Below are 21,792 nucleotides of genomic sequence, written 5' to 3' on the forward strand. Positions count from 1 at the left end.
CATAGATAACTAGACGAGTCTGTTGACATAAGTATAGTCTTAAATGTTTATACATTTCTCGGTTCTCCACAACTATAAATTACCATTATTGTCTATAGGCATGATTAAGATAATAAATCCAACTTATTTACTAATCCATCTTAAGAATTAATTAAGAATAATGAACTAAAATATTTATTTTATTAGTCCTGCGAGCCTGTAATAATTTGTTCTAGTCTTCAACTTCAATTTCATGAATACAAGACATAGGTAGGTATCGTAATTCATAGTGCCATATAATTAAACTGCCATTTTTAAATTGATTAGGTTCCAACAATTTTCGTTTCCTTTGATACGTATTGTAGGTGTTCGTTTTTCTATGACTATCTGAACACACATGAATTAAAAAGGGTTACATTTGATACCTTAGGGCTTAGGTTGAAGTATCAAACAAATTCTGTGACTTCTTAGTGTTCTACTGTTCGAACTTCGAAGATGTGTACTATTAGTACTTACTAGATGTCTAGATAGTAGATGTTTAAGATATTATGAATTATGACTGTAGTTCATTAATTCTATATTAATAATTTTTAATTTTTATTTATTATGTTTATTGTTTATGAAAATTATCATCAAAATACAATGTAGCCGTACTATAATTACAAATAGTTATACTGACAACACTGTTTACAATCCTTGTTTTTAACCTCAACGCGCATGCGTCAGATACCTGAACCTGTTTTGTTTGTCGGCATTTCAGACTTCAGTTTCCACTTTCCAGCAGGTGAATCAGTTTATTCAGTGTGTGTGTCGTTGTTCGGCGTTGGTTATGTGCTTGTGCGGCTAAAGTTTGTGCATTCAGCTCTAGATCCGTCCGTTACTCTATAAAACAATGTTTAATCATAATTAATTACGTGAATTTTGAGTAATTAAATCGAATATTTTTATTATTTTTTTGTTCCTGTGAAGTATAAAAAGTTTATTAATTGATATTATTAATTTCAGTATAACATCAATAAATAATATGCCAGAATAGTTGTCTACTCTTTAATTTTGGTGAGTACCTTCTTACCATATTAAATTTAATAAATACCTTTATATTTTTTCAAGTCACTTAGCAATTTTAGCTAGAATATACCTAGTTATTTAGTTAGTGTAACTTATATTTTTATTACTTTAGTTTATCATTTTCTTTCAACAATTTTTGTTTTGCATACTTTTTTAGTTACATTTTATTTATGTAGGTAGGGTTTCAAATGTTTCAATAATTTTTTTTATCCATAAATAATTTTATAATTGTATGGAATTATTTGTATTGTTGTCTACAATATTAATAATATTATATAAACTACTTAACCGTGTATTAACTCATTGATGGAAAATAAATTAAAATGTTTTGGTATTTACTACCTACCTATTTATGATTTTTTTAAATCGAACCAGGATATCTTACTTGAGAAAAACATATATTATTTTAAATATAATATGCAATGATTTATAATCATTACTTTTTAAGTTATAAGGTTGAACTTTATTTTTAACTTCAGAGTTTATTTTTCTAATGAAAGTTTACTGAAATGTAGGTAGAAGATACTATTAAAAAATAGTATTTAATACTACTTAAAAGAAGATATTATAAATTCTTTTAAATCATATAACCAGTAGGTATCTACTTATAGTCTATATTCATTATAATTAGGTATTAGATTCGTTGTTATATACCTAGGTATACATTATACTTTGTGTTAATTTATTATATCTAAATTCACTCTATGGATTATTTAATATTATGGAAAAATATCCATGTTTTATAATTTCAGTACAAAATATATGGTTAGAAAAATCCCAAGGACTAAGATTAATTTCAAATTTAACCTAACTTATATATTTTTTTAAGCTCAGAATTGTATGCATTTGCATAATATTTCTTTGTAAACTGAATATTATTCAAAATCCAATTGGTCAAACATTTGTTTGATATTCATAAACTCATAGTATGTATATACAATTCAATTCCAAAAATGTATATTGTATATTTTTGCATATTTTACTAACTTAAAGTAATTATGTTTATTTAAAGATTTTATATATGCCATATGGCATATTATTATGTTAATGTGTGGTTTAATATTAGATTAACAAAAATGAAGTTTAAATTACCTATAGGCTATAAGAGAAATATTATTCAAAAATAAAGAGCCTTTGTGGTCGTTTTTGTTATTAATCATACTAAAAGTTTAATAATTATTAAGAAGTATATTTAATTTAATATTAAAATTTTTATTAAGTTTTAATAGTCTTAAAAAAAAAGATAAGTAATTCATTTTTTTTTATTATTATTACAATCTTTAAATAATTAAGATTTAGGTATGAAGTTCATTTCCATAAAAATGCATAATATGTAGGTATGTATTTCATTGTTTTCAAACTCAAAAAGTTTATACGTTGTTTATAAAACTAACAATATAGTTTTATATTTATGGCATAAGTCAAAAATATAATCATTTATGTAGGTATTCAAAAGAATTTAATATATTGTTGTGTTGATACACAGATGGTTTATGAAGATCGAGTTAAATGCATAATTAATTATATTAGAATTTTTCTTTATTGTTAACAAATAAAATTTCTTAACACTTCTTTGAGCATAAGCTTAGATTTAACATACCTAGTTAATATCTATATTAATTTATCTCAATTGGAAAACATAGGATTATTTTATTTTAAATACAACTAATTTCATAAAATATAAATCATTTTCTTATATAATTTACTATTATTTTCCATTATGTCCTATAAAATTACATTTATTGTTTTTATTTTAGAAATCTACATTATATTAAAAGTCGATTTTTGTACTATGTGTTGACAATTTTAGATTTTGAGTAGAACAAGTGTTTTACACCAAGTTTCATAGTATGATGTAATTTTTCTCAAAACTTGGTTTCGAATTACCTTATAAAAATATATTCACATACAATTGTTCATCTATTGGTAAATAAACTCAAAATATATAAATCTGTGCGAAACTAATTATAAAAATCTTAAAAAAAAAAATACGTGTTTAAAATAGCTTTTTTCTTTAAATGTTCATAATAATACAATACTCTATTGAAGTAAGTTGAACATGATGACTGAGGCGAGTATCCAACACCCACTACTCAGACTCTGTATCCTGTTTGTATACCATTTTAGTATTAATACCCACAAGTATTTTTGTACATATTCAAATATTAAATATCCGTACTATTTTAAAAAAAAGTTTTAAAATTATAGGTACCTACTCAAAAATCAAAATGGTAAAACTAATAAAAACTTTAAAATATTTCGTACCTCTTGTTTAATCTAACATTATAGTGTGTAGAATATAGATATTTCAGTAATATCATAATATCATAATCTGCTTATTAAGTAATACCCGAATTTAGTTTAGAAATGGAAATATATTTTATATAGAAATCAAAATATCTGTATTCTAGGTAAAAATTCTTTATTGTTAATTATAACTTGTAATACAATATCAATATTTTATTTTTATTTTTCATAAGTATACATAGTATAAATTATATACAGTAGACTCTATAAATAGGTAGTTACTAAATATACTAATTAAAATTAATCAGTTATTATTATTATAGATTTTGTTATTTTAGGAAAAATAAACATTTTTTGTGTACACAATTCAAGTTTAATTTATAATATAAACGTATGTATATAGATTATAGAGTATAAACTTATAGTTAATGCAATATTATTAGATCCTGTTTCTTTAATAGTTGATAGTCTATACCGTTAACAACGGCTATCTCGACGACTATTATTGCATTTTATTGAATTATTCGTGTAGTTTTAAATATACTCGTTTAATAGCGTTGTTATAGTTACAAAACCGATTTTATGATCATGTTAATTATGTACCTCGAGGTATTAAGTATTTCTATGCTATATAATCAATGATTTTTTTTGAATTACAAAGTGATTCATACTATCAAAAAATATTTTTTCCATCCTTATATGTTGTGTGGGAACGGCTATTGTATTATATTATTAAAATATTGGGTCCATTGTTGTGTGCCTAGCAGCCACAATAAGCATTAAAACATCAGACAGCTGTGGTTAATCATGATTCACAGACCTGTCTCGTATATCTCCCATCATATCTTCGCTTGTTCATCATCCTGAGTACGACGTTATACGCGTATAGACAAAAAAATTGACATTTTTCACAGTGTTTATATTTTATAATTAATTTCCATGTTTTCTTATTAAAGGTAAATAAATTTCTTCAATGGTTTTATAATGGTGTATTTATGAACTATAATTTTACTTAACATAATAATGTATCGTATAAAAAATTAAAAATGATATTGCGTGACTGTTGTAATATGCATATAAAACAAATAGTATGTAGTAGTAAAGTATTACTTGGTACATTATATATTTTATTATACTTTGGGTTTCTATTTTATATTATTCCAGCATTATTTACAATTATAATTTAAAAAAAAAATATTTATATTATTTAAACGTTGTGTTATGCAGTTAAAATTGAAATACTATGAACGAAATTGTAGGTAACACCATCCGTCGTTTTATGTGGGCGACCAGATTTATGTGTATGTAGCCAAGACATAATGCATAGTGAACCCACTATTTTATTGTTCTTTGTATCATCACGAACTACATCGGTATTAAACGGAAAGAGTAAAATGAAAATAAATCTGTATTGAGATAATATTTGTGTAGTTAAAAGGACACGTTAGATGACAGGTAAGCGGCACAAAAGACCCAAACATTCCAGTAGCGCTCATTGTTAATCCAAAATTGTTTACACGTAACAAAGAATAAATAAAATGAAAAAAAAATACCTACAAATCGTTATTGTGTTTCTATGCATTTTAAGCCTTATAAATTCCGACATTTCAACAATATTTTGCTTTTGACCCACTAAACTATGTAATGTATTTGAAAAATATAAAATGGCGGACAATAGCGTTATACTCAATGAGTCTATAGTTGTTTTGTACCCTTATGTGTAAATTACATGGTGATTGTGTCTGGTTTGTCAGATGTTATACTTGTTTCTCACAAGGTACATCCGTATGGGCCCTTAGGTTATACGCCTACTGCCTTAAATAACACCGTATAATCACATTTCGGTGCAAAATGTTACACTTATTAATTATTATGTTATCGGTTAATCACTTTTTTCTCTCCCTTGTTCGTTCATACGAGCAACATATTACACAGGTAAGTGTGTACCTAATTTTTCTCCGTAACAAATAACGAGATGTTCTTTGTTTGAATTCCAAAGAAATGAAACCTATTCAATTCGAGATTATCAAAGGGTTTGTTAGATGAAAAATAACCAACATAAACGATAAGTTATTATGTTTTTTTTTCAACACTGCCATGCTGTATTTGTTAGATCCCATTAACGACTATCTTGTTCCGATCCATAGAATTGTTATTTATAAAACTGTAATGTAACTAGATGTGCACATTATTTAATTCTATCTTTGTTAAAAAAAATGCTCGTCATGTATTTCTAAATCTCTGTAAACATATAGATAAATGAAAACTTAACATAATAAAAATAAAAATTCTTGGGCCCGACCTGTCTTATTTCGATTAAAGTACACGTATATTTGTAAACTAAAAACTCGTTTTGTGTTCCATCAATGAGTAAAAAAAATCATTCTTAAATCATAAAACATTAAAGTAGTAAAACAGTGATGAGTGATACCAATCGTAACGAGTTAGGTACTTGGGTATGTGAGACGTGATGGTACAGAATATCCCCTATATTAGTCAGTAAATAGGTACTTAGTACTTTTACCGAAACGTTAAGAAACACCTTAACGTATGTGTAATAATCTCTAAAACATCCAAAATAAATCAACTTCCTCCTGTAATTGTAACCCATCAGACTTGATTGATGTTGTTTCTTGCTTATAGGATCAGATTTCCACTACTCATTTTTACTGTATTTAAAGTGTTTAATTTGCCGGCTGAATATAAGTAAAAAAAAAACATATTCACGTCTATAAGTATACTGTATGGTACGATTATATAACCGGTTCGAAAATATTTATACAGGCATCGAATTTGTATAACAAGCACCAGAAAATTCGCATTGACATCGTACACAAGGAAAAGAAAAACATTTTCGTTAACTATATTACCGAAAGAGAGACTGGTTTCCTTTTAAGTATACCGATTGTATATTTTTTTTAAACAATTAAAGCGGAATTTTTGTGCTTTACTCGCTCCTATGTTTTCATTGCAGCAACTGCTTATTGTGATATTATTATATAATATAGTCTCCAATGACCAATACCATTGTAATTAGTATTTGTTCAACTTTTCAATCATTACCAATAATTTATTTGAGGTTTTTTTTTGTATTAACATCAAATGCATTGAAATAAATAATAATACATTGCTTTAAACAAAATTATTGTTTTAAACACTTTTATTTAACAAACTATGCGTATAGAAAAATTCTCGGAACAATTTGTACAACTGTTCAAGTTCTTGATAGGTATACCTTGATATAGTATACTCGTATTAATAATTTTTTATTTTTAATTAAACCTTGTAAAATTATTTATCACAACAGTAGACACAACAAAATGATGAATGATGCTGAATTTAATTATTTCGTTTTTTTTTATATATATTTTTCTATAAAATAAAAATATCCGTCTTAATATTATAATATTCATTAATATTTCAAATCAAGGTTCGAAAGTTATGAATAAATTTATTAATTTTTATAATCCATTAGGTACTATTGCTGTTCAACAATTGTCAATCGTTAAAAATGTAAAATGCACTGAAAGAATTTGTATTTGCATTTATTTATTTTTATTAATAGGTATTATTGCTATTCTATCCATAAAAAATACTCCTTCAAACAATGCCGGTTTTGAAGGAATAATAAATATAATAAATAAACCTACTAGCAGCATCTACAACAGTAGTAGTAGCAGCAGGTCCGGGTTGGGGAAGATTCAGCATTCCAGGTCGGTTGTTGTATCTTGTGGATGGTTTTGTTCCACACCAGTTCAGGTGCGTTCATCCAAAGACAAAACATACACACTGCATTCTCTTATTGGATCTTCAAAACTAATATATTATTCTTGTATAGGTTGTTTTTCTTTTAATTCATTCGTTTGGTTGAATTTTCTTAACAAAAAATAGTTTAAAAAATACTTTTGTACGAGATTTATCTTAAAACGTCTATTTTAATTTAACGTTCTATAGTATATCGCTGAATATAACTCTGTGTTTGTTAACTGGTTTCCTTGTAATAACGCACCTTAAAACTGCATTGTATTGTACATAATAATATGAGCATTGAGCGTCAGTGTTTCGCGTGCCTGGTGCATGCATATCTGTGTCCAGCAAAAAAAAAAAAAAAAATCGTAAAACGATTCCTTAATTTATAAGATAAAATTATACTTAACTATTATTTATGATTAACTAATAAGTATAGTGTGTACTCTGATTTAAAATAGACGTAGGTGAAATACACACAGGATTTGTTATCCAAAATGCAATTTATTTTTTTATACGTATGTATAATATATGTACATTATATATTATATATATATATATATACATATAGGTATGTATAATCATTCTATCCAGACAGCACAATATGCAAACCAACACATCTTTTTACGTCCGCTTCATCTTACATGTCCTTGTTTCCACTCTGTACACATTTTACTAACCAAACCAGACACATAAATATCGTCTTAGAATATTATTAGGTATTCTGACTTAACGTATTTCTGTACATTAGTATATTTCATTATCAGTTACAAACACTGTGTTTATATTAGATGTTTACAAAGTTATCGATACTCAAACATGCTTATGTCGTGTTTATGTTTATATATTATACACTTATGTATATAATATTTATATAATAAAAATATGAACATGTTGACATTGCATTAAATTATTATTATTATTATTTTTATTCCCGAATCTGTACAATACACTATAGCCAAAATCTTTACGCTAGCATTTTTACAAGTGTCAATACTCGATAATCGTGTATAAGTGTATAACACAGTACATTGTTAATTAACACACCAGAGAATGGGTAATCGTCGTTGTGAATATTGAATAAATTAAATAATTAAAACCCAACCTAATTTATTGACATAACTAACAATATAATAATATGTGAGCCATTGTAAATATTTATGAAGATTTTGTGCCTATAAATGTCTTCGTACTTTTAATTATAATTTAAATGTTTCTTAAATTAAATTTTATAAACTCGCGAAAAGTATTTAAATAATTATAAACCAAAATGTATGTTGATTTTTTAGTTTCATTTTAAAACAATAGGTAGGTACTATTATTATAATATTAGACAATATAAAACTCGGATATTTTTAATTTATAAAAGTATTATTATTTTGTCAGTAATAATATGTTCGTTTATTATAGGTCATATAACGTTATCTCTCTATATATATTTTTTTTTGTGAAAAGTATGAGAATTAAAATATTTTTTGGATAACTTCCTGTTTTGCAATCGTTTGAATTCGAACCGCATGCCATACGATAATTAATGCCTATCGATGTGACGGGCCCTATGATACTGACCTAAAATTGTGTATTCACAGAGACAGAATTAAATTTCTCTGTTGATCAAAGGAAATTATATTCGTGCCACTTAACAGTTTCGAACAAATATAATAATTTTACCTAGTGTCTATAAACTTGAAAAATAATTATATGAACATAATATTAATACCAACATTTCATTTAACGAATTAACAAACACGACTGATGTTAACTTCATATTCAAATGGTTCATTAATAAAATTAATGCAATTAAATAACTTTGATTAACTAGGTAGAAACCTGTAAGTTGTAACTCATAAAGAACTTATAATATTTATTAAATTAATTTTTGTATTTCGCTTAGGAAATATAAGCGTACCTATAAGGATAATTAAAAAAAAAAAAATGTTATTTTAGAAGGAATAAAATTTAATAACTAATAATTAATTGTTTTAAATTATATAATGCAAAAAACAAAATTTCGAAAACTTTAACGAGTACTACTATAGAATGTAGATAGAAGAAATTTACAAGTTATAATATAATATACAAGTGACTATACGTATACCTATGAAAATTATTTCGAATTACTACCTATATCTATTTTATATTAATGTGTTACTCTACAATAGTAGCTAACGAAATTTTATCGGAAATAAAAAAAAAATGTATCTACCTTTAAGAACTGATTCCTATCCAAATAACTAATTTTACTAATTTTAGCATGTACTCGTATTATGATTATGAAAACATATTATCGATATGTTACAAAAATTATTACTTATGTTTTTAAAGATGTTTTAATACATCTTAAAACTGAATTATCGCTCTCCTAAACTTATAGTGTAACAAAATAGAAAAAATTAAATTATTTATCACTATTGTGGCAGAAACCCTTATTCAGCTATCTCCTGTCTCTAGCGTTTAAATTACATGATTTGTGCGTTGTGCCCCATTGTCACAAATATGTGTGAATCTACATGACCTTATGTCCTTTTCATCAACGATGAAAGATTTACATTATTATATTATTTTTTTTCTCTTTATATTTATTAAAGGAATCATCTGCACACAACAACTTTACCATTGTTTATTTATTATATTCTTTTAAAGTGTTATCTATATGTCAGCATATCATTACAACTAAAAATCATTAAAAGTATTTTGAAAAAAGCTTTCCTACGTTTTCAATTAGGTATTTGATTATGCAAAATAATTTAAAAACATCGGATAGGTATGTCGCTGAATTGTTTAGTCGTTGACTAAGCATACCTTATAATATTATGAATTATCATAATATTAATTATTTAAGTTAATAGTTAATACGGCAGTATCAATGTACCATATTAATACCTTAGTGTAAAATGTAAATAGATTCGCAGTATAAATAATTTAATATTAGTGTAAATATCATTATGTATAGTAGCTAAATAGTAATATATGTAGTATTAAAAGGTTCAATAAATAATATTTTTTCTAACAACAAAATAATAAAAACAATTTTTATTCAATATACCTATATCCAAGTTTATTCGATTTTTATTAAAAAAATATATTCCATTTGTATTTTTGTCGTTTTTACTTTCCGTAAGTTATTGTACAAACAACTTTTTACAGTGCATATATTTTTAATTACAAAATGGTGTCTATTATGTATTTTTAATATTAATTTAATTGTATTTAATGTTTAAAGTTTTTGATTAAGCTTAAATATTTTATTAACATAAAAAAAATGGAAGATTAAAATTATAACTTAAATAACAGCGGTGTTTCAAAAAAAAAAGTTGTGACTATGTTTTTAGATAATTTTATAATGATATACTTAAAGTATACTGTAAAATATTCAAGTATCCACAGTTATTCATTTTAGAATTTCAAAAAAAAAAAACAATATTATTATTTTAAAAACTGGCCACGAGAATTTTCGTTTTTCAATTTGCTAGATTCTAACCGCAGTGACTTACATATTAAGTAATTGAAATAATGCTTCAATTTTCAACTTTAAATGTGGCTTTACCGCTTTGGAAAGTAAATCGGATGTAGATATATGTACTTTATAAGTTCAAAATTAAGAAAAAATTATTAGAACAATATTATGAATACACCGGCTTCTGGGTGGTACCAGAAACTTATAATTTAATACATAGTACCCCTATAAAATCGTTCTTTTATTTCGCATGATGTTAAATCCATTGTTAGTAGAAATTTGACACCTATAGAAGCCCTTATTTCCTACATGTTTTATATCATATAGGGGTTTGTTTTTTCTAGAAGTATTATAACAATATACTTCATAACAACAACTAGTAACTATTGAAAAAAATGTAGAATTGTACCTAACAAACAATAGATAATTGTTTTCTGATAAAAAAAAAGTTTTGTTTGGTCTACCTTTTTGAAATTAGAATAATATTATATCCTAGTCTATTGAGATAAATTTAAATCTGTATTGAAGGATTTATTATTTCTATTCAGTTGATAATTTTTGGCAATTGGAAAATATTTATTTTATATTCGATGATACATTTTAAGTGTTAAGATAAACTTAAAGTCATGAACTCATGAATACTGTCAATATTGAAGGAAATAAAAAGGATTTTTTGTCTCATTAGTAGTATTTGTAATCGCGTGCAAAAACGCCAAAAACACGTTTTAGTGTGCTAGACTTTATAATATATTGCTTCCTAATGTGATTTATTTAAACCACCAAATAAAACTACCGTAGTGAATAACGTGACATTCTTGTTTCCCAACCTTGGTAAATACAGGTGCTTCTTCTCGCTTCTTGTAATTCTTTTTTTTTTTTTTTTAATATCAAATTTTATGCCTGACAAAAGCATTCAATTTGTTTTAAAAATAGTAACTCATATGGTATTTCTATAATTCAATTAAATAATTACTTTATTTAGTGTACTTAAAGCTTAATATGCTAATATCTAAATTAATAACACACATAATGTGTTAAACAAATTAACATGGAAATGCAATATAAAACTACTATATTCACTATGTATATCTTCTTCATCTTTCTCTGTTAAATAAAAATGTAATAAAACTGGTTTTAACATTATTTGAGAAGTTAACAATTTTGGACACTAAAAAACCTGAAATTTATTACCTGAAATTCTTAGATTTTATATCTATTATTTTTTTTTAAATTTTGTTTTTAATGATGAGTTAATTTAATAAATAATGTCTACACAAATAACTATATATTGGTACCTACATTAATATAAATAGATAACTAAAACAATACTTAGTATTATATTTCAATTAATAATTACTTTGTTTTATTCCAGAAATAATAATGAAGTGAACTACCTAAGCCAATAATTACAATGATTTATTGGGGAGTTTTAATCCCAATTTTAATCATTTTAGAATTTTCAAGAAATACTTCAGGTACGATAATAATTTTTTTTTTTTTATATTTAAACATATATTTTGTTTGATATTTTTAATTTTTTGTCATCATTTTATGAGTATTTATTAATCTAATTATAACTTATCATTTCTAGCAATTGGAATCTATTTTATAAGGTCACCTGAATCATTGGTAGCACCACTTCACGATGAGGTAGTGTTTGACTGCACTCTCAATATCAATGTAGACAATATAAAATGGCTGCATAACTCAAAGGATTTTATACATCCAGCTCCAATACATACCAATAGTAATAGTAGACTTGTTGTTAAAGTAGAGAGTATTGCAGAAACTGGTGATTATCAATGTGTGGCTACTATTGGTGCATCATCTTTAGCATCCACAGCTGCAACATTGAGTTTGGCTACGCTGAAGGAATTTGATAATCGTTCATTATTATTAAGTGATGATAAATTTAAAATTACGCCAGGAAACACAGTTGCTTTGAATTGTGGAAAACCTATTCAAAGTGATCCACCTGCTTTAATTCAATATTATAAAAATGGTCAACCATTACTCAGAACTACTCCAGTAACTTCAGCAGGATCAGTACTGTTGAAAAATATTCAATCTGAACATACTGGTCATTACACATGTTCGGCAACAAACAATATTTTATCCCAAGTAGTAAATTCATCTATGTCTTTATACTTGGATGTTCGTTCAAGTCATGCTGCACTATCACCAAGGTTTATAAGTAAACCATCATCTTTATACATTGCTCAAAAATGTAAATATTTATTTTCAGTAATAATTATTGGTTAATTATTTATATACATTAAATATTTTAATTCCTATATTATATTTAATAATATAAAACATGCTGATTTTTATTTTAAATAATTTAAAACTCATTTATTTATTGATTTTAACCAATATATATTATATTCTAATAATTTTAGATTCAAATGTCAGTATTGAATGTGCCCCTTACGGTGAACCAATGCCTACAGTTAAATGGCTCGGGGTTCATAAGAACATACTCATAAATGACAACAAAACTATTATTGAATCGGGTTTGTTAACTATACGTAATCTTAGTATTGAAGATTCTGGTGTATATGATTGTATTGCTGAAAATAGTTATGGGAAAATCAGTCATTCTATAACACTTCAAGTTCAAGGTAAATATTTTTTTGACAATTGTAGTAACATATATATTATTAACGTATCAAATTATATTTATATTTTAGAACTACCCTATGTTAAGAATGGTCCCAGTGAAACTGTGGTAATAGATGAAGGCAGTTCTGAAACATTAAAATGTGAAGCTATGGGAACACCAATGCCCAAAATTATTTGGTATCTTAATGGCAAACCAGTTAATGATACAAATATACTTGTTAAAGGTTAGTTATTTATGAGCAATAATTAAAGAATTATAAATTATTTAAGAAAAATTATTTTATTCAGGGAGCGTTTTGACTTTGAACAACACTAAAAAGTACCAAGCCGGATTTATTCAATGTTTTGCGTGTAATATCTTAGGATGCTCATATTGGGCTGCTATGATTCAAGTCAATCCAAAACAAATTACACAACTTACTTCTCAACAACATTATTATGAAGGTGATTTCAATAATTTTATTAGTAAAAAAATTTTCTGTTAGCTTATTTTATTTGTAAATATACAAGCTCCCTTTGGAATATTGAAATAGGATGCTGTACAATAATATTAACATTAAATAATTAAGAGTTAATACATTATTATATATTATTATGTATTAACCATGCATGGAAATAATTGTTTTAAATAAATTTTTTTGGCTTTTACTTATTTTAAATACTTAATAAAAATAATTATGGAAGTATATTGTTCTATTAAAAACAGAAAATAATATTAAATTTTTATTAGATTCTACAACACGGTCACCTCAAAGAGATAGAAAAGATAGAAACCATAAAGGAAAAGGTAGAAAAAAAGATAAAAAGAAAAAAGGAAATGGTATGTTAAATTATAAAATATTGTATACCTAGTCTATGTATACAATTTATTCTTTTAAATTGTCAACGCTTTATATTTTTATAGAGATGGTTCCTCCTTCACAACCAAATGTAACCAGATTAACAGAAAATTCAGTGATGGTACGATGGTTTGTTCCACCAAATGATGGACTGCAAATTCAATTTTTTAAATTGCAATATAAAGAAGTTGGTGGTAGTTGGAATACAAGCAGTGATGATATACAAATGCATATTCGATGTTATCAAGTGGACAAGTTATTACCTGATCATTATTATATGTAAGTGTTCAACATAAAAATATTGAATCCCTAGGTCTGAGTTATTATTTTTTTAATATAATATTATCTAAAAATAGGTTTAGCATAAACTAATTTATTTTATAATTATAAATGGTGATTTTACTGATTTAAGAATTACAGTTTTTGAAGATGAGTTTAATACTGTTAAAACAAAATAATTTACAGCTGATGGACTATTTTTATTTTTTAATAACATTAATCTCCATTATGTTTTAGATTTAGAGTGGCTGCAGTGTATTCAAATGCTGATAATAAATCTGGTCCTACTTCAAAACATTTCTTTTTAAGTAGAGGACCACCTAACAGATCTTTAATACCTCCAACTTTAGTATCAGCCAGAGCTGTTGATAGTACTTCTATATTATTAGAATGGGAGGTATGTAGTATAATATATTTAAAAAAATTGTATTTTAAACATTCCTATTAAACATTTATGATTTAATTTTTAGTACCTGAATTCTGTACTAGCTCCAGTTCAAGGGTTCTATGTTTATTATCGAGCTACAAGTACTGCTGGCGATTACACAAAAGCCATTGTAGATGGCCAAGATACCCGTGTATTTGTTGTTACACACTTAACCCCAGATACTTCGTATGATTTGAAATTACAAAGCTTTACTGTACATGAAGCTTCTAATTTTAGCACCATACTCACACACAAAACATTTGGTATGTATCCTTTTATTTTATATCAAAATAAGTAACTTAAATAGTTAATTGTATACAAATTTTTAACATGTACACAGGGTTGGGCAGTATCTTAGATACAATTGTATCTTGTATCGCGATATATTTACCTATTTGAAGTATTAAGTATCTTGTATAGCGATATATTTTTAGTCAATGTATCGAATATTTCATAAATTAATTTTATCAAAATGTACTCGATTTATTAATGTGGTACTATTTGCTTTTTACTATCAAAATAAATTTTTAATATAATTTAATATTTATTTTACTATTACAAATATAGATAAGTTTTTTATTCACAAGTGATTTTTTGTAGATTGTTGGAAATAATTTTTCAATTCATTACCAATAAATCATAATATATGAATCTTGTCATCACTTTTAGAGTTGATAGTGATGAAGATTACGAAAACTTTTTTCATCTCAACCAGAAACTTCTAGAACCATTAAAAAGCTGATTTGAAAGCAGTTAGTTTTTTAATGATAAGAATAAATCTTTAAATATCTTAAGCAATTATTTTATTATAATAAAAACTTTTTATATATTTTAATATCAGCTTGTGCTCTTCAGCATCCATAGAATGAATGTTTCCTTGGCAAGATTTATCAATAACTCTACCAGGAATAAATAATCAGATATAACTTTTGAAAAGAAACAACAATCTTTGTTGTTCTCATTACTTAACAAAGTGGCCACCCCTAAAATAATATATATAATTTTTAAAAACCTATGACTAATTTATTCGAATGTACCTATCGAGTATTGTATCTAGTATTGTGATATTTCAATGCCAAGTATCAAGAATCTATTATATAATATCTCAATACTGCTTTTTATTTCTTAACCCTGTACTTGCATAAGTTTTTGTTTTAGTTATATAGTATATTAACATTATATTATATTATATTATTTAACATTCAAAAATTTAATTTTTAGGAGAACCTAAAACAAGTACAGATACTCCAAAATGGACTGACAACATACCGGATAATGTTGCAAATAATAATAATGTATACTCGACAATTAGTGGTGTGAAGTCACTCTACGTTTTACTTGGTGCAGTTGCAGCTGTAATTGGAGCTATTGTACTACTTATATTTTTTACCGTTTGCATATATAGCAAACGAATGTCATCACACTCCAATTCGCCAGGTAAATAACTGTTTTTTTATAAACTTCCATGTACTGTTATTACAGTTTATTAACTATGTTTTGTTTAATTTTTAGAACTTAACAAGAGTTCTGAAGCAGTATCAGGACTAGAGCCATTATCAATGAATGGTTTTGCCCTGAAAAATGGTAAAATGGTTAATGGATGCACTTTGCCAATGTCTTCCGACAATACGCACGGGCACACTCATCCACCCAACGGATATGTGATACATCCAATTAACATTACTAGTAATCCACTTGCTCCTGACGCTAAAGTAAGTTATTATTTTATTAATTTCAAAAAATTATTTTTATTTAATTAAAAATTATAAATTTTTTTTAATTTTAGAATGCTATAGAGATCTCATATTTAGCAAATCATAATAACAATTGTTCTGAAAATGAAATTAATTCATTGCCCAGACAAGCTATGCCCTTACCCACAGATACTCAAAGGACGTGGCATTCTAAAGATGCAAAAGATGAAAACTATGTCTGAAGTAAAAGTATAGAAACCATTGTACATACAATGTTGTTTTTAAATAAAGAACAGTGTTCATATATCAGACTGAAAGTGGTTTTTTAAACATATAGATAAAATAGAAATCTACAAGACTGAATGTAAAGTCCTGCTAATGAATTGCTCACTGATAAAATACTTTTATAATTATAACAACTCAGTTTTATTATGTGAAAGATTATTTTTGTGTATACTTTTTTTATAAATGTACAATTGAATATTTTGTGTACAATTATCAGTATTGATATTTCAATAATTGCTCTTATTTGTTTGTTAACTATTTTTTTATTTTTACATTGTTTTAATTTTTTAGTTATACAGGGTACTTATGTGATTTATATTAAGAATTTATATCGATACAATTATAGAATTTAGTTTTTAGTGTACCCATAAATAGTTGTGATTTGTGTGTTAAATTAATTTCAACTAAAATGTAATTAATCATGTACATTAACAATATTACTAAACAGTGGCATGTTGAGCTTGTTTTAAATGAACATAAATACAAAATATGTCATTTAACATATTCTAAAATGATAGTTAATTTTAATTTCAATTTTGGCATAAAACCATATAGTTTACTATCTGACTAGTAAGAGAACATGCCGATTTTGTGTATCTCTGCTTGGCACTTGACCATTAAGACTGGCTTAACAATAACAGGATGTTCCATCTAGATCAGTGGTTAATTGCTCCACAAGGGATAAAACACGAATTTTTGAGGAGTAAAGGCTATTTTTTTTTATGAATTTTATATCTTCTATTATTAACTCTGCATCAGTCATATGTACTTCGATTGTAAAAGTAATTGTAATAATAGTTGTTAATAGTTTTGGAGATTACTATATCTTATTTCTTAATGATACTTATAATTTTATTACTTTCAAATAATATTTATTTATTATTTTTTTGGAAAGGAGGGGTATTTCTTAATATTTAATTTGATTTATGGATAATAGTCTCAAAATGGTTGGGAACAATGGGAACTGCTGATACATACAAAAAACTGATTTTTATTAAGTTGCAGCATGTTCTCTTGCTAGATAAAGTATAGTAAAAGTCTATATCATTGCCATCTATGATAGTTTTTGTTTCCTTAAATACTTACAGTTATTTTAATTTATATATACATAATTTTTAATCTCATATTTATGTTCTACTACCTCATCAAACAACCGTCCAAATAATTGCTTTTTAAAAAACTGGTCCACACACGTCACTGTTATAAAATATTCTCTTACTATTAACGTTGTTCGCTCATATTGTAATTCAGTATTAACAATAACTATTTTCTACTTCCTATATTTGTGTTTCTTGTATTATGTTATCTGAATTTTTAAAATTTTAATGTATAGTTATAAATAATTTAACAATGTGTTAAGTCAAGTGCAATTTTAGTTTACTTTTACATAAATTTTATTGTAAATTCATTTTTATATTACATTTTTTTTTTTTACGTATTCTATTATTTTCTTTACAAACCTTTCTTGAGTAACCATTCCTTAACTTTTGATACATGATCCCCATGAATACATAAATGACCACATACTTCATGTACTTTAGTAGCTATTATTTTTTTATCGCCATACACTCTTGTCAAATATTTCTTTATGGCTGCTTCTAATGCCCATATGTTACCATCAACATTATTTATTTGAGTTATACGTCTTGTTCCTCTCATGGAAACTTTAAGATATACAGGTAGCATATGATTACGTGAGCGATGGACAAAGTAAGGATATTCTCCAAATGTTGCTGTAAAATCAAACCATGAATAATAATAAAAATGTGTAAATTGTATAATTTTACACTAGTTACCTAATAATTACATTTAATAGTGGTATAAATGTATAACTCAGTATAATTAGATAAATATAATTTTTAGTAAATACCGTTATCTATTTTATTTTTAAACAATTTGGTAATATCAAAACCTAACCTGTTCAGGACAAGGATCGACTTCTTTGGTGGTAATCAGGATTCATGATTTGTGTGAGAGGATCATCAAATAATAAGTGGCTTTAGATAATGGCTTAACTTTAAATTAAATGAATAGTAGTATGATTAGAACAATAAACAAACTTAAATTTTTATGTCATGGTGGTTATTATTATTTTTAATAACCTAAAAAACTGAGACAATTTTAAAAAGGAAAATTTATTGGAGATTTACAATTTAGAAGAGCAAAGTTGAACTGTTTGCCTAATCTATGTTCACAACTACACATCATAACTCCAAGTGCAAAAATATTAAGTTATAACTGATTAACTACTAGTTAGAAATTTAGAATAGTTATAAATTGAAATTAGAAAAATATTCTGCTTGGTAATTTAATATTAAAATATTTTTTTTTTTAGGAAATTTAAGAATATTTTTTATACTAAAATGTTAATTTGTTGATATTATAAATTATTTTATTTTTTAAAATGATTAATGTTATAATAATAAGACAATTACGCTATAAATATATGAATAAATCAGTGATTATTAACTGGTGTACTGTTATAAATACCATTTTATTTTACAACTATGTTCTGCTATTATTCCTGCTTCTAACTATCTTAAATGTTCCATTATTCAAAAAAAGTTTAGAACCGCTGGTAGATATACATACTACATATAATATAACAGAGGTGACCAAACCGCGGCTCGCATTTTATCGTAACATTTTTACAAACACATTTTTTTAATATCAATTTATGTATTATGTAATAAAATGACCTTTTTCTTTTACATTTTTGGCTCTTTCATGTTTATTAATACATTTAGTGGCTCGCGAGTCATCTTGCTGGCCACCCCTGTAATATAATCAATGCATTGTATTGATGTTGTTTACCTGTTTGTGGCTGCCATCCTGATGGCAAATCTTTCCTGTCAGATGGTGTTGGTATAAGAGTTGACGGAAGTAGTCTCTCTACAAATTTCCATTCTTCTGGAGAAGATGATACTTCATACTTGGCATAACATGATGGATCTTGAGCTATTGGGCTTGAACGGTACGATGAATCACGTTTGCATACTAAATTCTGTATAATAAATTATTAAAATTTGTATAGTTTTATACATAAATATAATTAAGATAAAAAAATTACAATTTTTATAAATTATATTGTGTTTATTAATTTTATTTGTTAATGGTATAAAACCAAATTAAAATTTCTAATTTAAAAAGTATATAACTGTCGAAGATCAATGGATAATTCATATAAATTTATACTTGAATATCCAATGACAATTTAATGCTTTTAGGTTACTTTGAAAACTGTAAAAATTATCAAAAAACTTTCCTGATTAGGTACCTACTTTGCATACATGAGAGAAATAATAAAAAATCAATTGCTTGTAGAAAATTACAAACATCTTTCTTTGTACTTTGTACACAATCGTCAATTAAATTTTCATAACTTAAAATATTTTAAATCAACTCACATTTAATTGCAAAGGCATTCCACTTCTTAACGTAATGTTTTTGAAAAGAATTCGCAGAGCCATGACGAATAACAAACAAAATTGATCTAACTAAAAGGTAAAAATTACTCTAATACAGTAAAATTGTTAATTATGAATTAATGAATTAATAACTACAAAAAAATAATAAATAAAGGCAACTACTCTTGGTATGATCACAGAATATGTCTATCTCCGTGCATATTTTATATAAGCACGATTTAATGCATAGACATAAAATATATGATAAAGATAACATTTATTTTTTATCACAGTCCTTATCATATTTTGAGAAAACTACTTCCCTTTTTGCCGTATAACTGATGTATGTACACAGATATAGATAATAAACTGTTAGCTGTTAGCAATCTAGTTTATTATCTATATCTGTGTGTATGTATAAACCTAATGTATGTATAGCGTCTAAACCACGGTTTAAGATGAATGGTTAAACCACAGAATAGATTAAATCTATTCTGTGGTTAAACATCGAGGTCTGATACATAGATATATAAAAATATTTTTAAATATTTTTTTTATAAAGTATTTTTATATAATATCAGATATACTTTAAGATAACAAATAAAAGTTTTGATAAACGTACACATACACGGGAAGTCGGGAACGGTCCAGTAGAAACCCATTCTTTGAAGTAGTATACACATTTAAAAATTTAAAATCATATCTAGGTACCTGTTATTTTGAACAAAGTTTTATAGATACAATTTAAGGTTTCACAATTATGCCAAAGGGTAAAAAGTTAACGCTTTGTACTTAAAAATACAATTAAATCTCGAAGAATAAAGCGTAGTAGTATTCGACAGTCTTCTGACGCTTATGTTTAATTCAATCTGTATATAATTTATATATTATACTCGCTTATTACTTTATTTTTTAGATTCTGAGCGGAGCGATGAATGTATTGATCTTACAATGTTGTGTGTTTTTTTTGTGTGTGTCTATGTGCACGAGAAAGTGTCGAAATAATACTTCGATTTTTAACTTCAGTAGCTTTTTCGGTTCGTAAGTGAATCTAGTTGGTGCATTGAGGAGGTCATTTTTTGAAATTCCCAATAGTTTTCAAAAGCACCGGGAAAAACCAAAAAATCATTTTTTATATGGATGTAAATATGTAATTCAAAAACTAATCACTGTAAGTACTAGAAATTTTTACTAAATGTTTATGTTAGTGTTATCTATATACATTTAAATTTTCAAAAATGTTTGACTTTTTTTGAGTTATTTATAGACTACTGAAATTTTCGATTTTTATGAAAATTTTTGTTTTGAAATGTCGAACGATTGTTTGAATGACCAAAAAGTTTTGAAAATTTAATACAAAGTTCCTTATGACTCAGTTATAAGTTGTTCTTATTGTAGCTAAAAAAAAATTAAAAATTGTTAGTCACAATTTATTTTTATAAGCGTTTATAGTTCAAATTTTTACGAAATCTGTCGAAAACGCGAAAATTTGAAAGTAATTTTGAAGTTGAAAAATCATAAAATTGTTTGTGTTTATAACTAAGGATTAAAAATATATTATATATCACTAAGTTTTCCACAAGTTTTCCTTCAAGTAGCTATATAGAAAACTCGAAGCATCATTATAGGAAAAATTTTAAGTGCGTTTGAATTTAAAATCTTTTTCAAATTTTTATATTTTAAAAATAGCAGTATAAAAATAAAAATAAAGTTATTTAGTTATTACAGTAAATTTAAATTT

At 25.6% G+C, this 21,792-nt stretch overlaps 2 protein-coding genes across 3 annotated transcripts; one reads left to right on the forward strand and one right to left on the reverse strand.

The window, feature by feature from the left end:
• Window positions 1-738: 738 nt before the first annotated feature.
• Window positions 739-18,082, forward strand: LOC114129250 (interference hedgehog-like). 2 transcript variants are annotated; one of them, XM_027993923.2, is made up of 14 exons: window positions 739-904; window positions 985-1,035; window positions 11,871-11,973; window positions 12,090-12,725; window positions 12,898-13,119; window positions 13,189-13,344; window positions 13,409-13,564; window positions 13,851-13,940; window positions 14,025-14,238; window positions 14,476-14,635; window positions 14,709-14,928; window positions 15,887-16,102; window positions 16,178-16,377; window positions 16,452-18,082. In XM_027993923.2, exons 3-14 carry the CDS (start codon window positions 11,910-11,912, stop codon window positions 16,599-16,601), a joined length of 2,484 nt encoding a protein of 827 aa, XP_027849724.2. In that variant the 5' UTR covers window positions 739-904; window positions 985-1,035; window positions 11,871-11,909; the 3' UTR covers window positions 16,602-18,082. The 2 variants fall into 2 exon arrangements, with proteins under 2 accessions (XP_027849724.2, XP_027849723.2); XM_027993922.2 differs by having other exon boundaries at window positions 740-1,035.
• LOC114129257 (probable 39S ribosomal protein L49, mitochondrial) lies at window positions 18,000-20,303 on the reverse strand. The gene is made up of 3 exons (XM_027993930.2): window positions 20,052-20,303; window positions 19,459-19,648; window positions 18,000-18,377 (listed from the first exon to the last, which is right to left on the reverse strand). Exons 1-3 carry the CDS (start codon window positions 20,112-20,114, stop codon window positions 18,097-18,099), a joined length of 534 nt encoding a protein of 177 aa, XP_027849731.1. The 5' UTR covers window positions 20,115-20,303; the 3' UTR covers window positions 18,000-18,096.
• Between the last annotated feature and the right edge of the window lie 1,489 nt (window positions 20,304-21,792).

The sequence above is a fragment of the Aphis gossypii genome, chromosome 3 (assembly GCF_020184175.1).
Source record: "Aphis gossypii isolate Hap1 chromosome 3, ASM2018417v2, whole genome shotgun sequence".
Taxonomy (NCBI): Eukaryota; Metazoa; Arthropoda; class Insecta; order Hemiptera; family Aphididae; genus Aphis; species Aphis gossypii.

What these genes read in the sequence shown, in the direction of transcription:
- LOC114129250 (XM_027993923.2), top strand. Translation starts at nt 11,910, where the DNA reads ATGATTTATTGGGGAGTTTTAATCCCAATTTTAATCATTTTAGAATTT. An exon ending in TACAAATATACTTGTTAAAG is followed by an intron (nt 13,345 to 13,408) that starts GTTAGTTATTTA and finishes TATTTTATTCAG; the next exon opens with GGAGCGTTTTGACTTTGAAC. An exon ending in TAAAAAGAAAAAAGGAAATG is followed by an intron (nt 13,941 to 14,024) that starts GTATGTTAAATT and finishes ATATTTTTATAG; the next exon opens with AGATGGTTCCTCCTTCACAA.
- LOC114129257 (XM_027993930.2), bottom strand. Translation starts at nt 20,114, where the DNA reads ATGGCTCTGCGAATTCTTTTCAAAAACATTACGTTAAGAAGTGGAATG. An exon ending in GAATGCCTTTGCAATTAAAT is followed by an intron (nt 19,649 to 20,051) that starts GTGAGTTGATTT and finishes TTTATTATACAG; the next exon opens with AATTTAGTATGCAAACGTGA. An exon ending in AGGATGGCAGCCACAAACAG is followed by an intron (nt 18,378 to 19,458) that starts GTAAACAACATC and finishes TTGATTTTACAG; the next exon opens with CAACATTTGGAGAATATCCT.